General features: G+C 42.1%; 1 protein-coding gene across 1 annotated transcript in view; it reads right to left on the reverse strand.

Moving 5' to 3' along the window:
- Nucleotides 1-15658, reverse strand: part of gabra4 (gamma-aminobutyric acid type A receptor subunit alpha4) — a gene marked incomplete at both ends in the record, with an annotated part of 82424 nt that overhangs the window by 32518 nt on the left and 34248 nt on the right. Inside the window, 2 exons of the mRNA XM_080536658.1 lie at nucleotides 1-81; nucleotides 2363-2452. The exon at nucleotides 1-81 is cut by the window's left edge and continues 2 nt beyond it. Of these exons, the coding sequence (XP_080392784.1) occupies nucleotides 1-81; nucleotides 2363-2452 (171 nt within the window). The remainder of the gene's footprint in view (nucleotides 82-2362; nucleotides 2453-15658) is intronic.

Consider the following 15658-nt stretch of genomic DNA (forward strand, 5'->3'; position numbering starts at 1 on the left):
CTTCCAAACTTCAGAGGACAGGCGTGGCCGTCCATGGGGAAGTTCACCAGCTTCATAGGACACTCTGCACTGATGGTCAGCCTGCACACACACACACACACACACACACACACACACACACACACACGCACACACACACACACACATGCACATACACACACACACACACACACACACGCACACACGCACACACGCACGCACGCATGCACATACACACACACACACACACGCACACACACACGCACGCACACACAAACACACACACACACACACACACCAGGGTTTCCGTTAGAAAAATTTGCCGTCGGACATCGTGTCCGGTAAGAATTCAATTTACCGGACAAACGTGATATATTCCGGTCATCATATTAAAATAGAATATTTTTTTTTTTTTTCAAAATCATATTTTTTTTCTTCCAAATCTAATATAGCTGTTTGTCGCGGTGATTACTGTTGTGTAGCGGCCTATATATGCCATTTAATGTCTATTTCTCATCCGATACGATTAGATGCGAGCTATATAATATATAATAATATAACATGATTTGACGCATGCGCGCTATGCCATGCGTCAAATCCAGCGCTGAACGGGTCCAGCGCTGAACGGGCGCCTCACTGGGAACTGAACAGACAGCATCGATCAATGAACGGACTCCACATTACGTTAACTGAAGTTTGTTAAATTGTTTGGGATTAATGTGAGTTTTCTATTTTCTCTTTCCAGTTTTACCCTTTTTTAAAAATCAATAAAACAACGTCATTTCTATAACCAGGTCTCGCTGGTTGGGAAGGCATTTCGTTTAGCTCGGGAGTATGACAATGGGGAGAACATAACTGTTTATTGAGAAACAATTGATAGGCAGTCTGGGATACGTATATAAAGAAATACCACAATGTCTAGATGTATAACATTTTATTGAACAGTAACAGTGCAAGCATGTAGGCTTCTGGCGTGACACGGCTAGCCTAATTTCCGTTCATATGCCTTTTATCAGATAAAATAAAATAGAATAAAACTCTTTGAAAATAAATAGGCTTTAAATTAACTTGCAATGCGTATGTATAGGCTAATTTCCGTTCGATGTTACAGCCTAGGCCTATCGCCTATGCCTTTTCTCAGATAGATAGGGGATAGCCTTAAATAAAATAGCCTAGAGTAAAAACTCTGAAAATAACAATGGCTGCTCATATAATTCAGCTACTTATTAGGCCTACGTCGCTTTTTGGCAGCATTGAAGCGTGCAGCTGCGGACTTGAAATCAAAGCTGCAAAGTGTCTCTCCGCAACTTGCAATGCGCATTAGCCGTGTGACCTTGCCCCTCCCCAAGGCGACTTCGGTCCGCAGTTTTAATTCGGTTCTGCAGAGAGAATCCTCTCTCTGCAGGCACACTGGAGACGGGAATCAAGCAGGCTATCTTGGCCAACGTCTTCAGAGTCAGACTTCTCCTCAGGCTCAGACTCATTGTTGCTTGGCTTCATGAAATAATTGCTAAGCTTACTTTGTTTTGCCATCTTTCCATTAATTTAATCGCTCGCTATGGTGCACTTTGAGCTGCAACGTTTGCGTATTACTATGGTGGACGGGTTGGCAGGGTTGCCAGATAGGCATGGGTTACCGCCGAATGGGCTACTGTGTTTAAGCGGTAATAGACTGGTTAAGCTGTAATCCCATCTGGCATCAATCCCATGTGGCACCTGTGCGCTGTTTCGCATAGGCCGGCCTATACATTAGGAGTCATCATCATGCCGGTGTCAAATCATATCATAATAAAAGAAATACATAGCCTATATATTCGTCTTTTTTAAAATAGAAGGAATCAGAATGTGAACTTTAGCGAATTGTATTCAAAGGGAATTATTTTCACCGGACAATATGTCCGACGACTTTTCAATTTGTCGGACTTCAACAACTTTTACCGGACAAAGACCGGTAATTATCGGTTAACGGAAACCCAGACACACACACAGACACATCCCTATCAGTATTAAAAGCAGATAGATTATACTGGACCGGGGTCTTTTCAAACTACAACCCCCATAGCAGAGGGAGTAGAGCATGCTGGGTAGTGTAGTTACCTCATGGTGTTGAGCATGCTGGGTAGTGTAGTTACCTCATGGTGTGTAGAGCATGCTGGGTAGTGTAGTTACCTCATGGTGTGTAGAGCATGCTGGGTAGTGTAGTTACCTCATGGTGTAGAGCATGCTGGGTAGTGTAGTTACCTCATGGTGTGTAGAGCATGCTGGGTAGTGTAGTTACCTCATGATGTAGAGCATGCTGGGTAGTGTAGTTACCTCATGGTGTAGAGCATGCTGGGTAGTGTAGTTACCTCATGGTGTAGAGCATGCTGGGTAGTGTAGTTACCTCATGGTGTACAGGATGGTTCCGTTCTTCATGATTCTGAACAGCTTGTTGGGGGCCGTCGTGGTGTGCTGCACGCTGCGCTTCCCGTTCCTACAGGAACACATATATATATATATATATATATATATATATATATATATATATATACACACAATACAATACACCATATATATATATATACAATACAATACGCTATATATATATACACACAAAACAATACACTATATATAATATACACAATACAATACACTATATATATATATATATATATATATATATATATATATATATATATATATATACAATACGCTATATATATATACACAATACAATACACTATATATATACAATACAATACGCTATATATATATACACAATACAATACACTATATATATATACAATACAATACGCTATATATATATATATGTTACGGTACATGTGGGAAAACTAGGGTTAGGGTTAGGTGCTAGGGTGCTACGGTTAAGGTTAGGGTTAGGGTTAGGGGTAGGGTTAGGGATAGGGATAGGATTAGGGTTAGGGTTAGACATGCCAGCATGTACAAAATCGACGTAGCACCTAACCCTAACCCTAGTTTTCCCACATGTACCGTATTCCCACATGTACCGTAACATATATATATATATATATATACACAATACGCTATATATATAAATATATATACAAAACAATACGCTATATATATATACAATACAATACGCTATATATATATATATATATATATATATATATATATATATACACAATACAATAGTATATATATATATATACACTACCGTTCAAAAGTTTGGGGTCACCCAGACAATTTCGTGTTTTCCATGAAAACTCACACTTTTATTTATCAAATGAGTTGCAAAATGAATAGAAAATATAGTCAAGACATTGAAAAGGTTAGAAATAATGATAAGAATGTCCCCTTTGCAGCAATTACAGCATTGCAGACCTTTGGCATTCTAGCTGTTAATTTGTTGAGGTAATCTGAAGAAATGTCACCCCACGCTTCCTGAAGCACCTCCCACAAGTTGGATTGGCTTGATGGGCACTTCTTGCGTACCATACGGTCAAGCTGCCACAACAACTGAATGGGGTTGAGGTCTGGTGACTCCGCTGGCCACTCCATTACAGACAGAATACTTCTTCGCCTGCTTCTTCCCTAAATAGTTCTTGCATAATTTGGAGGTGTGCTTTGGGTCATTGTCCTGTTGTAGGAGGAAATTGGCTCCAATCAAGCACTGTCCACAGGGTATGGCATGGCGTTGCAAAATTGAGTGATAGCCTTCCTTATTCAAAAGGCCTTTTACCTTGTACAAATCTCCCACGTCACCAGCACCAAAGCAGCCCCAGACCATTACATTACCTCCACCATGCTTGACAGATGGCGTCAGGCACTCTTCCAGCATCTTTTCACTTGTTCTGCATCTTCTCACAAATGTTCTTCTGTGTGATCCAAACACCTCAAACTTCGATTTGTCTGTCCATAACACTTCTCCTTCAATTCCTCTGTCCAATGTCTGTGTTTTTTTGCCCATATTAATTTTCCTTTTATTGGCCAGTCTCAGATATGGCTTTTTCTTTGCCACTCTGCCTAGAAGGCCAGCATCCCGGAGTCGCCTCTTCACTGTAGACGTTGACACTGGCGTTTTGCAGGTACCATTTAATGAAGCTGCCAGTTAAGGACCTGTGAGGCGTCTATTTCTCAAACTAGAGACTCTAATGTACTTGTCTTCTTGCTCAGTTGTGCACCGGGGCCTCCCACTTCTCTTTCTACTCTGGTTAGAGCCTGTTTGTGCTGTTCTCTGAAGGGAGTAGTACACACCGTTGTAGGAAATGTTCAGTTTCTTGGCAATTTCTCACATGGAATAGCCTTAATTTCTAAGAACAAGAATAGACTGTCAAGTTTCATATGAAAGTTCTCTTTTTCTGGCCATTTTGAGAGTATAATTGAACCCACAAATGTGATGCTCCAGATACTCAACTAGCTCAAAGGAAGGCCATTTGTACTGTGCTGTGCTAACGTAATTGCACAAGGGTTTTCAAGGTTTTTCTAATCATCCATTAGTTTTTTAACGCGATTAGCAAACACAATGTACCATTAGAACACTGGAGTGACGGTTGCTGGAAATGGGCCTCTATACACCTTTGTAGATATTCCATTAAAAAACAGATGTTTGCCGCTAGAATAGTCATTTTCCACATTAACAATGTATGAGTGTTTTATTTTTTTTATATATATATTTTTAATCCCTTTTTCACCCAATTTGGTATCCAATTGAACCCAACCTAGCATCCAATTATCCCCTGCCTATTGCGTAGGATCCGCCGCACGACCCAGAGGAGATCGCCAGGCAGACTAGCTGACTGGCTCCTCGAGCCCAGCACCGTTATTCCGGCACCCCGGGGCGCTGTTGCGCGACGGATCCTTGTCCGGAAATAGTCCTATACCGCCCTCTGGAGCGGCCGCTCAATATGCCGCTCCCTGTGTGCCTCGGCCATATCCGGATCTGGCGAGACCGGGATTTGATCCCAGTCCCCGGTGGGCAGCTTGCACTAGTGGCTAGTGCTTAGACCGCTACGCCACCGTGGGGCGTATGAGTGTATTTCTGATTAATTTAATGTTATCTTCATTTAAAAAAACTGTGCTTTTCTTTCAAAAATAAGGACATTTCTAAGTGACCCCAAACTTTTGAACGGTAGTGTATATACAATACAATACACATATATATATATATATACAGTATATACACAATACAATATGCTATATATATAGGTAGGTACAGTATACACATATACTGGAAATATATATATACAATACAATACGCTCCTATAGGAACACATATATATGTATATATATATATATAAAATAATATATATACCATATATATATAGGTAGGTACAGTATACACATATATATATATACAATACAATACATTAATATATATACAATACATATATATATATATACCGGTAGGTAGGTACAGTAGTATATATATATATATATATATATATATATATATAAATATATATAGGTAGGTACAGTAGTATATATATATATATATATATATATATAAATATATATAGGTAGGTACAGTAGTATATATATATATATATATATATATATATATATATATATATATACATATATATAGGTAGGTACAGTAGTGTGACGCCTCCCACTCTGCCTGCATATTGGCTGTGGCTGGAGCCTTGGCCATCGCTGTGTGGGCATGATTCGTGAGCGTGCATGAGAACATTTCACACTGTTATTTTGGAGACCCCCACAAAGCTCAGCTTATAACTCGAACCCTGATAGGTAGGTACAGTAGTATATACAGTATATATAGGTAGGTACAGTAGTATATAAATATATAGGTAGGTACAGTAGTATATATATAGGTAGGTACAGTAGTATATATATAGGTAGGTACAGTAGTATATATATAGGTAGGTACAGTAGTATATATATAGGTAGGTACAGTAGTATATATATATATATAAAGGTAGGTACAGTAGTATATATATATGTATATACACTACCGTTCAAAAGTTTGGGGTCCTTATTTTTATAAGAAAAGCACAGTTTTTTTCAATGAAGATAACATTAAATTAATCAGAAATACACTCTATACATTGTTAATGTGGAAAACAACTATTCTAGCTGCAAACATCTGTTTTTTAATGGAATATCTACATAGGTGTATAGAGGCCCATTTCCAGCAACCGTCACTCCAGTGTTCTAATGGTACATTGTGTTTGCTAATCGCGTTAAAAAGCTAATGGCCCCGCGGTGGTGTAGCAGTCTAAGCACTAGCCACTAGTGCAAGCTGCCCACCGGGGACTGGGATCGAAACCAAATTGGGTGAAAAAGGGATAAAATCCCCCCCCCCCAAAAAAAAAAAAAAAAAAAGCTAATGGATGATTAGAAAACCCTTGAAAACCCTTGTGCACGTTAGCACAGCTAAAAACGGTTTTGCTGGTTAGAGAAGCTATACAAATGGCCTTCCTTTGAGCTAGTTGAGTATCTGGAGCATCACATTTGTGGGTTCGATTATACTCTCAAAATGGCCAGAAAAAGATAACTTTCATATGAAACTCGACAGTCTATTCTTGTTCTTAGAAATTAAGGCTATTCCATGTGAGAAATTGCCAAGAAACTGAACATTTCCTACAACGGTGTGTACTACTCGTTTCAGAAAACAGCACAAACAGGCTCTAACCAGAGTAGAAAGAGAAGTGGGAGGCCCCGGTGCACAACTGAGCAAGAAGACAAGTACATTAGAGTCTCTAGTTTGAGAAATAGACGCCTGAACTGGCAGCTTCATTAATGGTACCCGCAAAACGCCAGTGTCAACGTCTACAGTGAAGAGGCGACTCCGGGATGCTGACCTTCTAGGCAGAGTGGCAAAGAAAAAGCCATATCTGACACTGGCCAATAAAAGAAAAATATTAATAAGGGCAAAAGAACACAGACATTGGACAGAGGAAGATTGGAAAAAAGTGTTATGGACAGACACATCGAAGTTTGAGGTGTTTGGATCACACAGAAGAACATTTGTGAGATGCAGAACAACTGAAAAGATGCTAGAAGAGTGCCTGACGCCATTTGTCAAGCATGGTGGAGGTAATGTGATGGTCTGGGGCTGCTTTGGTGCTGGTAACGTGGGAGATTTGTACAAGGTAAAAGGGATTTTGAATAAGGAAGGCTATCACTCAATTTTGCAACGCCATGCCATACCCTGTGGACAGCGCTTGATTGGAGCCAATTTCCTCCTACAACAGGACAATGACCCAAAGCACACCTCCAAATTATGCAAGAACTATTTAGGGAAGAAGCAGGCAGTTAGTATTCTGTCTGTAATGGAGTGGCCAACGGAGTCACCAGATCTCAACCCCATTGAGCTGTTGTGGGAGCAGCTTGACCGTATGGTACGCAAGAAGTGCCCATCAAGCCAATCCAACTTGTGGGAGGTGCTTCAGGAAGTGTGGGGTGAAATTTCTTAAGATTACCTCAACAAAATTAACAGCTAGAATGCCAAAGGTCTGCAATGCTGTAATTGCTGCAAAGGGAGCATTCTTTGACGAAAGCAAAGTTTGAAGGACAAAATTATTATTTCAAATAAAAATCATTATTTCTAACCGTGTCAATGTCTTGACTATATTTTCTATTCATTTTGCAACTCATTTGATAAATAAAAGTGTGAGTTTTCATGGAAAACATGAAATTGTCTGGGTGACCCCAAACTTTCGAACGGTAGTGTGTATATATATATAGTACAGTAGTATATATATATATATAGGTAGGTACAGTAGTATATATATATAGGTAGGTACAGTGTTTCCAATCTAGACATCTCCATACCAGGTTACAACATTTTTCGCCAGGACAGAGCCATCAAAGGTGGTGGTGTAGTTTTGTTTGTTAAAGACCACCTGCAATGATCTTAATGTCCAAGTCTGTCCCCAAACAATTTGAACTGCTAGTGTTAAGGATCAAACTGTCTTCCAATTTCTCTCTCTCTGTCGCTGTCTGCTACAGACCACCCTCTGCCCCAGCTTGCACCCCAACTGCACTTGGTGTACTCCTAGCCCCACACGTTTCCTCTGAGTTTGTCGTCCTGGGTGATCTCAACTGGGACATGTTCAACCCCCCAGACGTAGTCACGCAGCAATTCGATGCTCTGAACCTTTCCCAAATCATATCTGAGCCCACCAGACACAATCAGAAATTCCCTACATCTGCCACGCTGATTGATGTCATCCTTACGAATGCCCCTTCTAATTATAAATCTGGTGTCTTCAGTCAAGATCTGAGTGATCACTGTGCCATTGCCTGCATACGCTCTGGCTCCTCGATCAAGCGACCATCAGTGATTGTAACCAAGCGCTCTCTGAAGAAGTTTGAGCTGGGGGCCTTTCTCCACGATGTTGCAGCAGAGAACTGGGACCGAATTAATTCAGTCTCCACTGTGGATGACGCCTGCTCCTATTTTAAGATGACTTTTAATCAGATCATCAACAAACACGCCCACTCATAAAATCACGGATAAAGGATTGCTTCAGCCCCTGGTTTTCCCATGACTTGGCTGAGTTGATCCGCCAGAAGAACACCTTATGGCGGAAAGCTCGTTCCACCCAGTCTCCTGCTGACTGGCTTGCCTTTAGGCAGTGTAGAAATAAAAGCACTCAGGCTGTCAGAAAAGCCAAAACCAGTTACTTCTTGGACAAATTTGCATCCTGTGGCTCTGATGCCAAGATGTTTTGGAAAACGGTCAAAGCCATGGAAAATAAACTCACTTCCCCTCATCTTCCTAGTGCAATGACCTTTGGTGACACTGTTGTCACTGACAAGTCTCACATGGCTTCGCTTTTTAATCATCACTTTGTCAACTCGGCCCATGTATTCTCAGCTACTCCCCCCATTGCTGCTTCATCACATTCTCCTCCTCCTTCCAGCTGTGACGCTTTCTCCTTTAAACCTGTCTTGACCTCAGAGCTTTTAGAGGAGCTAACCAAGCTAGACTCAAACAAGTCTGCTGGCCTTGATGGGCTCGAACCCATGTTTTTGAAAGCTGCTGCACCTGTCATTTCCGCTCCCATCACACGGCTATTCAACATGTCTTTTGAGCTGTCTGTCTTTCTTCCTGACTGGAAATCCGCGCTGGTCTTTCCCCTCTTTAAAGGTGGCTCTAGCTCCGACCCCAACTGCTACAGGCCCATCTCCATCTTGCCGTGCCTGGCCAAGGTCCTGGAGAAGCTGGCTCACAAACAGCTCAGCCACTTCATGGCCTCAAACAACATCCTGTCCAACATGCAGTTTGGGTTCCGGCCTGGCCACGGGTGCATCACAGCTACCTTGAAAGTTCTGGATGACATTGTCACTTCCTTGGACTCCAAGCAGGTCTGCATCGCTGCCTTTATCGACCTAGCTAAGGCCTTTGATTCTGTCAACCATTCCATCCTTCTACAGAGGCTCTCCAACATTGGTCTCTCGACAAACTCTTGCAACTGGTTTGCCAGCTATCTAACTGACCGAGTTCAGCAAGTGAAGACTGAAAACATCTTGTCAGACCATCTCACCATCTCTAAAGGGGTGCCTCAAGGCTCCATCTTGGGACCAACGTTGTTCTCAATCTACATCAATGATATAGCAAAAGATGCTGGCAAATCCCAGATCCATCTTTCCCTTCACTCCACTCTGCGGCTTCCACTCTACAACTCAGCCTCACCTCCACTGAGCAGTCTTTTCATCGCCTCCACCTTCTCCTCAACACCAAAAAAACAAAGTGCATTCTTTTCGACCGGAGACCTGGTGCCAGCAGCCCCCCTAAGATCTTCTGTGTTGACGGTTCCGAGCTGGAGTTTGTCTCTTGTTACAAATACCTTGGCCTTTGGCTGGACTCATCCCTTTCCTTCACCACCCACATAAAGCACCTGCAGACAAAAGTCAAAGCTCGCCTAAGCTTTTTATACCGGAACAAGGCCTCTTTCACCCGTGCAGCCAAACATACCCTTGTCAAGATGACCATCCTGCCCATATTCGACTATGGCGATACCATCTATAGGATGGCATCTCAGTCTGCCCTCAGGAAACTCCACACACTCCATCACTCCGCCATTCGTTTTGCCACTGGTGCGCCTTTCACAACTCACCACTGTGACCTGTACACCCTTGTAGACTGGACATCTCTTCACAGCAGACGGCTCTGTCACTGGCTTCATCTTATCTACAGAACCATACTTTGCAAAACACCTTTCTACCTCTCATCCCTTCTGCACCTCTCTCACCGCCCCGTCATCGTTCTAAGATCCAGTGATCTTGTCCGACTCACCATCCCCAAAGCCCGTACCGTTGTCGGTCGCAGCGCTTTCCGGTTCGCTGCAGCACACGACTGGAACACCTTACAGAACACCCTCAAACTCACCGCCCTCACCTCACTCACTGCTTTCAAACAAATCCTGCATCGAACCGTAGTCGATCAATGCACCTGCTGATCACCGTCTCTCACCCATCCCATAACCCATCACTGCCTCATTTTAAGTACCCCTGCTCCACTCCCCCCGCTATCCCTCACCTCCGCTCTTCCTCACCCCTACCTCCTCCTTCTCTCTCCCCTCTCTCTGACTTAGTATTTATTTATTTTTTTCCTTATCCAGGCATGTTATTATTATTTTTTTCCAAGTATTTTTATTCAAAAGTTACACAGTACAATATGATTAAACATTTTACATTTTTTTTTTTTTTCATACATTTCTGCCCACCCCCCCACCCCCCCACCCAACCCCGAACATTTCCTGCAGGGCCCTAAAGTTACATTGGCATAGTAATAACATTAAAAAAGGAAAAAGAAAATAGATTAAAATAAAAGTTCACATTAGACAATGATAATGTTGTTGTATCACAGCTGCAACCAGGTAACTACCAAGACAGTACATATAGGATCTACAGAGACATAGACAGGTCATCGCAACATTACATGGACCAACACTAGAGAGGTGACATGTCAGAAGCCTGCATCCCTTAGGTTGGAACTTCAGGGAGAGTCTTAAGACCATCAAAATATGCCAACACAGAGCCCCATGTAGAATAAAATTTGCTTGTGGAACCTCTAATTGTGTATTTAATTTTTTCTAATTTAAGATATAGCATTAGGTCTCTCAGCCATGCTGAAACTGTGGGCGGTTTCGGTGATTTCCAATCAAGCAGTATTCTCCTCCGAGCCAATAGGGAAGCAAAAGACACGCTATTCTTTTGGATGTTAGTCAGTCGGTCGCTCTCTGAGACCCCGAAGATGGCAGTCAGGGCATTTGGTCGTACATCAATACCCAGTGCCTCGGACATAATTTTAAAGAAATTTGACCAATATCCAGTCAGTTGAGGACAGGTCCAAAACATATGGGTAAGGTCTGCTGGGGCATTGTGACACCGATCACAAATATCGTTAAGCTCAGGGAATATTTTGGATAGTCTGTGTTTACTGAAATGGACACGATGAAGAACTTTAAATTGTATAAGTCCAAGTCGGGCACAAGAGGTGCTCCTATTCACTCTGTCTAATGCATTGTTCCATGTTTCATCTGCTATTTGTTGACCAAGTTCTTCCTCCCAGCTTGTTCTAATCTTATGAATTGACTCTCCTTTAAGGGACATTATGATGTCGTAGAGTCTCGATATATGACCTTTTTGACTGGTGGGAGTATCGAGGATTGTGTCAAGTACAGATAATGGAGGCATGTTAGGGAAGGACGGGCATTGACTTTGGATGAAATGACGGATCTGGAAATAGCGAAAGAGGTTCGAGTTAGGTAGATGGAATTTATTTGAGAGGTCACGAAAGTTTGCAAATATGCCATCTATGTATAGGTCTCCAAATTTTACAAGGCCCACCTGTCGCCAAAGAGAAAAAGTTACATCTTGCTTTGCTGGAATAAAGAGGTGGTTGTGACATATTGGACTCTGGATTGAAAAGCTTTGAAGTTTGAAATGTGCTCTAAACTGGGACCATATTCGGAGAGTAGAGACAACAACTGCACTGTTGGTGTATTTAGAGGGAGATAATGGCATCTTAGATGTGACCAGGGCGTGAAGAGAGGACGAGGAACAAGACTTTGCCTCCATCAGGCACCAGCCCGCATTTGAAGAGTGAGTCCAGTGGACGACTTTCTGTATGTTAGCGGCCCAATAGTGGAAAAGAAGGTTTGGAAGGGCTAGGCCCCCCACCTGTCTATGCCTTTGAAGTATTTCTTTGCGGACCCTCGGAGATTTACCACCCCAAATAAAAGATGATATAAGCCTGTCTATAGAATTAAAGAAGGATTTTGGAAGAAACACGGGTAGACATTGGAATAAATATAAGAATCTGGGTAGGGCATTCATTTTGACCGAATTTACTCTGCCTGCCAAGGACAAGTGGAGAGCATCCCATCTCTGAAGGTCAGATTTAAGTTTGTTTACGAGAGGTTCGAAATTATGTTTGTAGAGGCCTGTGAAGTCCCGGGTAATATTAACTCCTAAGTATTTAAAACCAACTTTGGATGTTTGAAAGGGCAAGCTGCTCTGGGGGATCTGAAGCGCCAAGGCGTTTAACAGGAAGCATTCGCTTTTAGAGAAGTTCAGCTTATATCCAGAGAAGAGGCCAAAACTGGAGAGTAGCTTCGTGATGTCAGGCATACATGACACAGGGTCGGACATATATAATAACAGGTCATCCGCATATAAAGATAGCTTGTGTTCCGAGCCCCATCTCTGTATCCCATGCATAAAGGCTGCAGATTTGAGTGCTATTGAGAGGGGTTCAAGTGCCAAGACAAACAACAAAGGGCTCAACGGACAACCTTGCCGTGTTCCCCTTGACAAGGGAAAGTACTGAGAGCGGGTCCCATTTGTGACCACCGATGCCCTAGGGGAGGAGTAAAGCAACTTAATCCAGGAGATATATTTGGGCCCAAAACCAAATCTTTGTAAAACTTCAAACAAATATGTCCACTCGACCCTGTCGAATGCCTTCTCAGCATCCAGTGAGATAACTACTTCTGGTATAGTATCAGACGCAGGGGAGAATATCACGCCTAAGAGACGACGAATATTCGAATAGGAGTGGCGGCCTTTGATAAAACCAGATTGGTCTGTCAATATTATATCAGGTAGGATGGGGTCTAATCGGGTAGCCAGAGCCTTCGCTAGTATCTTGGCATCCACATTCAAAAGTGAGATAGGCCTGTAGGAACCACAGTTAGAAGCAACCTTTCCTGGTTTAAGCAGAAGTGTAATAGATGCCTCTGTAAGTGTTTGTGGTAAGGTTCCTCTGTCCATGGAGTCCTTAAACATGTCTAGAAGCAAAGGGGCCAATTTAGTGGTGAATTTTTTGTAAAATTCGATTGGATAGCCATCCGGGCCTGGAGCTTTCCCACTCTGCATTCCCCTAATTGATTCAATTATTTCCTGCATTTCCCCGGGTCTATCTGAAATTTCTTTCTGAGAGCGATTCATTTGGGGAATATTTAATTTATCCAAAAACTTCAGCATAGGTGAACTGTCAGAAGGTGTTTCAGAGGTATATAACTTTGAGTAAAAAGTTTTGAAAGTGTCATTAATTGCAGTTGGATTAACTATGTGTTCGTTTGAAGTATTTATAATCTCTGATATATATTGAGTGGCAGACCTGCATTTGAGTTGATGGGCCAGAAGTCGTCCTGCCTTTTCTCCATGTTCGAATACTAAACCTCGTGAACGAAGTAATAGTCTCTCAGCCTGATCAGTAGAAGACAAATTATACTGTGTTTGAAGACCCAGTCTTTCTTTGTATATCTCTGGTGAAGGGGATATAGAATATTGTCTGTCCAGTTCAGATATGGAGTTCAGGAGGTTAATCTGTTCATTTTGTTTTGCCTTCTTTAACTGGGCCGAGTATGCTATGATCTCACCTCTAATGACAGCTTTTAGTGTTTCCCATAATAAAGATGGGGATGTTGAATCATTTTTGTTTGTTTCAAGAAAATTGTCAATTGTCACAGAGATTGTCGAACAGAAATATTTGTCTGCAAGTAAGGCTGTATTTAATCTCCATGGTGGCCGTTCTCTTCGGTTAAGAGAGAAGGAGAGATCCATCAAGACAGGAGAGTGATCGGATTCAACTATGGTTGAATATTTAATTTTCCTTATTGAGGGGAGAAGTGATTTGTCTATAAAAAAATAATCGATCCTGGAGTATGTGTGGTGTACATGAGAGAAGAATGAAAACTCTTTGCTTTGAGGAAAGCTGTATCGCCAGGGGTCCACACATCCTATCTGGGATATAAAAGTGTTCAAAGCTGCAGCCATTTTTGAAGGGGACCTAGATTTAGGGTGAGACCTGTCTAAGCTTGGGTTGATGGCACAGTTAAAGTCACCTCCCAGGATTAATGTTTGTGACTGCACATTAGGCATGGACGAAATAAGCCTTTTGATAAAATGTTCATCATCCCAATTTGGAGCATATACATTCGCAAGCAAAACTCGTGTGTGAAAGAGGGAGCCAGAAACCATAATAAATCGACCTTGTGGATCAGAAATGATATCTGTTGGAGTGAATTGTATTTTTTTGTTAATTAAGATTGCTACTCCTCTCGCCTTAGCACTAAAATTAGAATGGAATACTTGCCCCACCCAAGATTTCCTAAGTCTATTGTGATCCTTGACTACCAGGTGTGTTTCTTGCAAAAAAGCTATATCAATTTTATGATGCTTAAGATGGTTGAAAATTCTAGTTCTTTTAACTGGTCCATTAAGGCCTTTTACATTCCAGGAAGCAAAGCTCACTGGTGATCCAATATCTGTCACTGTGCTATTTGGTATATTAGCCATTTAGCATATTTGGTACCGTATACAGGACTTGGAAGGATATAGGCTGTATACCGCATTGAAGGTAAAAGTGCAAAAAATTATGAGAAATAATAAACGTTAACCAATGATAACCCCATAGGACCCTGCACCCCCTACCCATTGAACTAAATCCCGATGACCCCCCTCCCACCCCCACCCCTCCCATCCCGAAAAACACCCATGTTCCTATGCTCGCCTTCTGAACACTGACGAGCTGCAGGACCTTAAACTTCTCTTGTCTCTCCCGGTAGGACATCCTACCTACAAAAACCTACAAAAACCTCCCTCTTCTAAGAGGTTCCCGACATAAGTATATCAATTGAAACATGTAGGCTAGTAACTTATATGAAGTGTAACAATACACAGCAATTAAACACACAGTTTAACCTAAACAAAGCATAAACATATTTGTATTATTAACATGACCAACTTGGCAAAGGGCATTGTTAACTATGGTAAACATAAGACCGTGGGCAATAGAACAAAAAACAAATCGAATCACATCACCGTACTCCTCCGTGTGTGCTTTGCTGCCCTCTGGTGTTGAGCAGCTGATCGTCAGTACACAGTCTGTAGTTCGCCTCCTCCGTGTCTGCTACGCTGCCCTCTGGTGTTGAGCAGCTGAACGTCAGTACACAGTCTGCAACTCGCCTACTCCGTGTCTGCTATGCTGCCCTCTGGTGTTGAGCAGCCGAACGTCAGCACAAAGTCTGCAATTCGACTCCCCCGTGTCTGCTATGCTGCCCTCTGGTGTTGAGCAGCTGAACGTCAGTACAAAGTTTGTAATTCGACTCCTCCGTGTATATGCTATGCTGCCCTCTGGTGTTGCGCAGCAGCTTGTAACAACAGTTCTTGACATTAAACTTTAAACTAGTCTTCTCCAGCTGTTGCAGTGTTGATGCGACGATCATAGAACTCTTTA

This window comes from Nansenia antarctica, assembly GCF_963989245.1.
Source record: "Nansenia antarctica genome assembly, chromosome: 7".
Lineage (NCBI taxonomy): Eukaryota > Metazoa > Chordata > Actinopteri > Argentiniformes > Microstomatidae > Nansenia > Nansenia antarctica.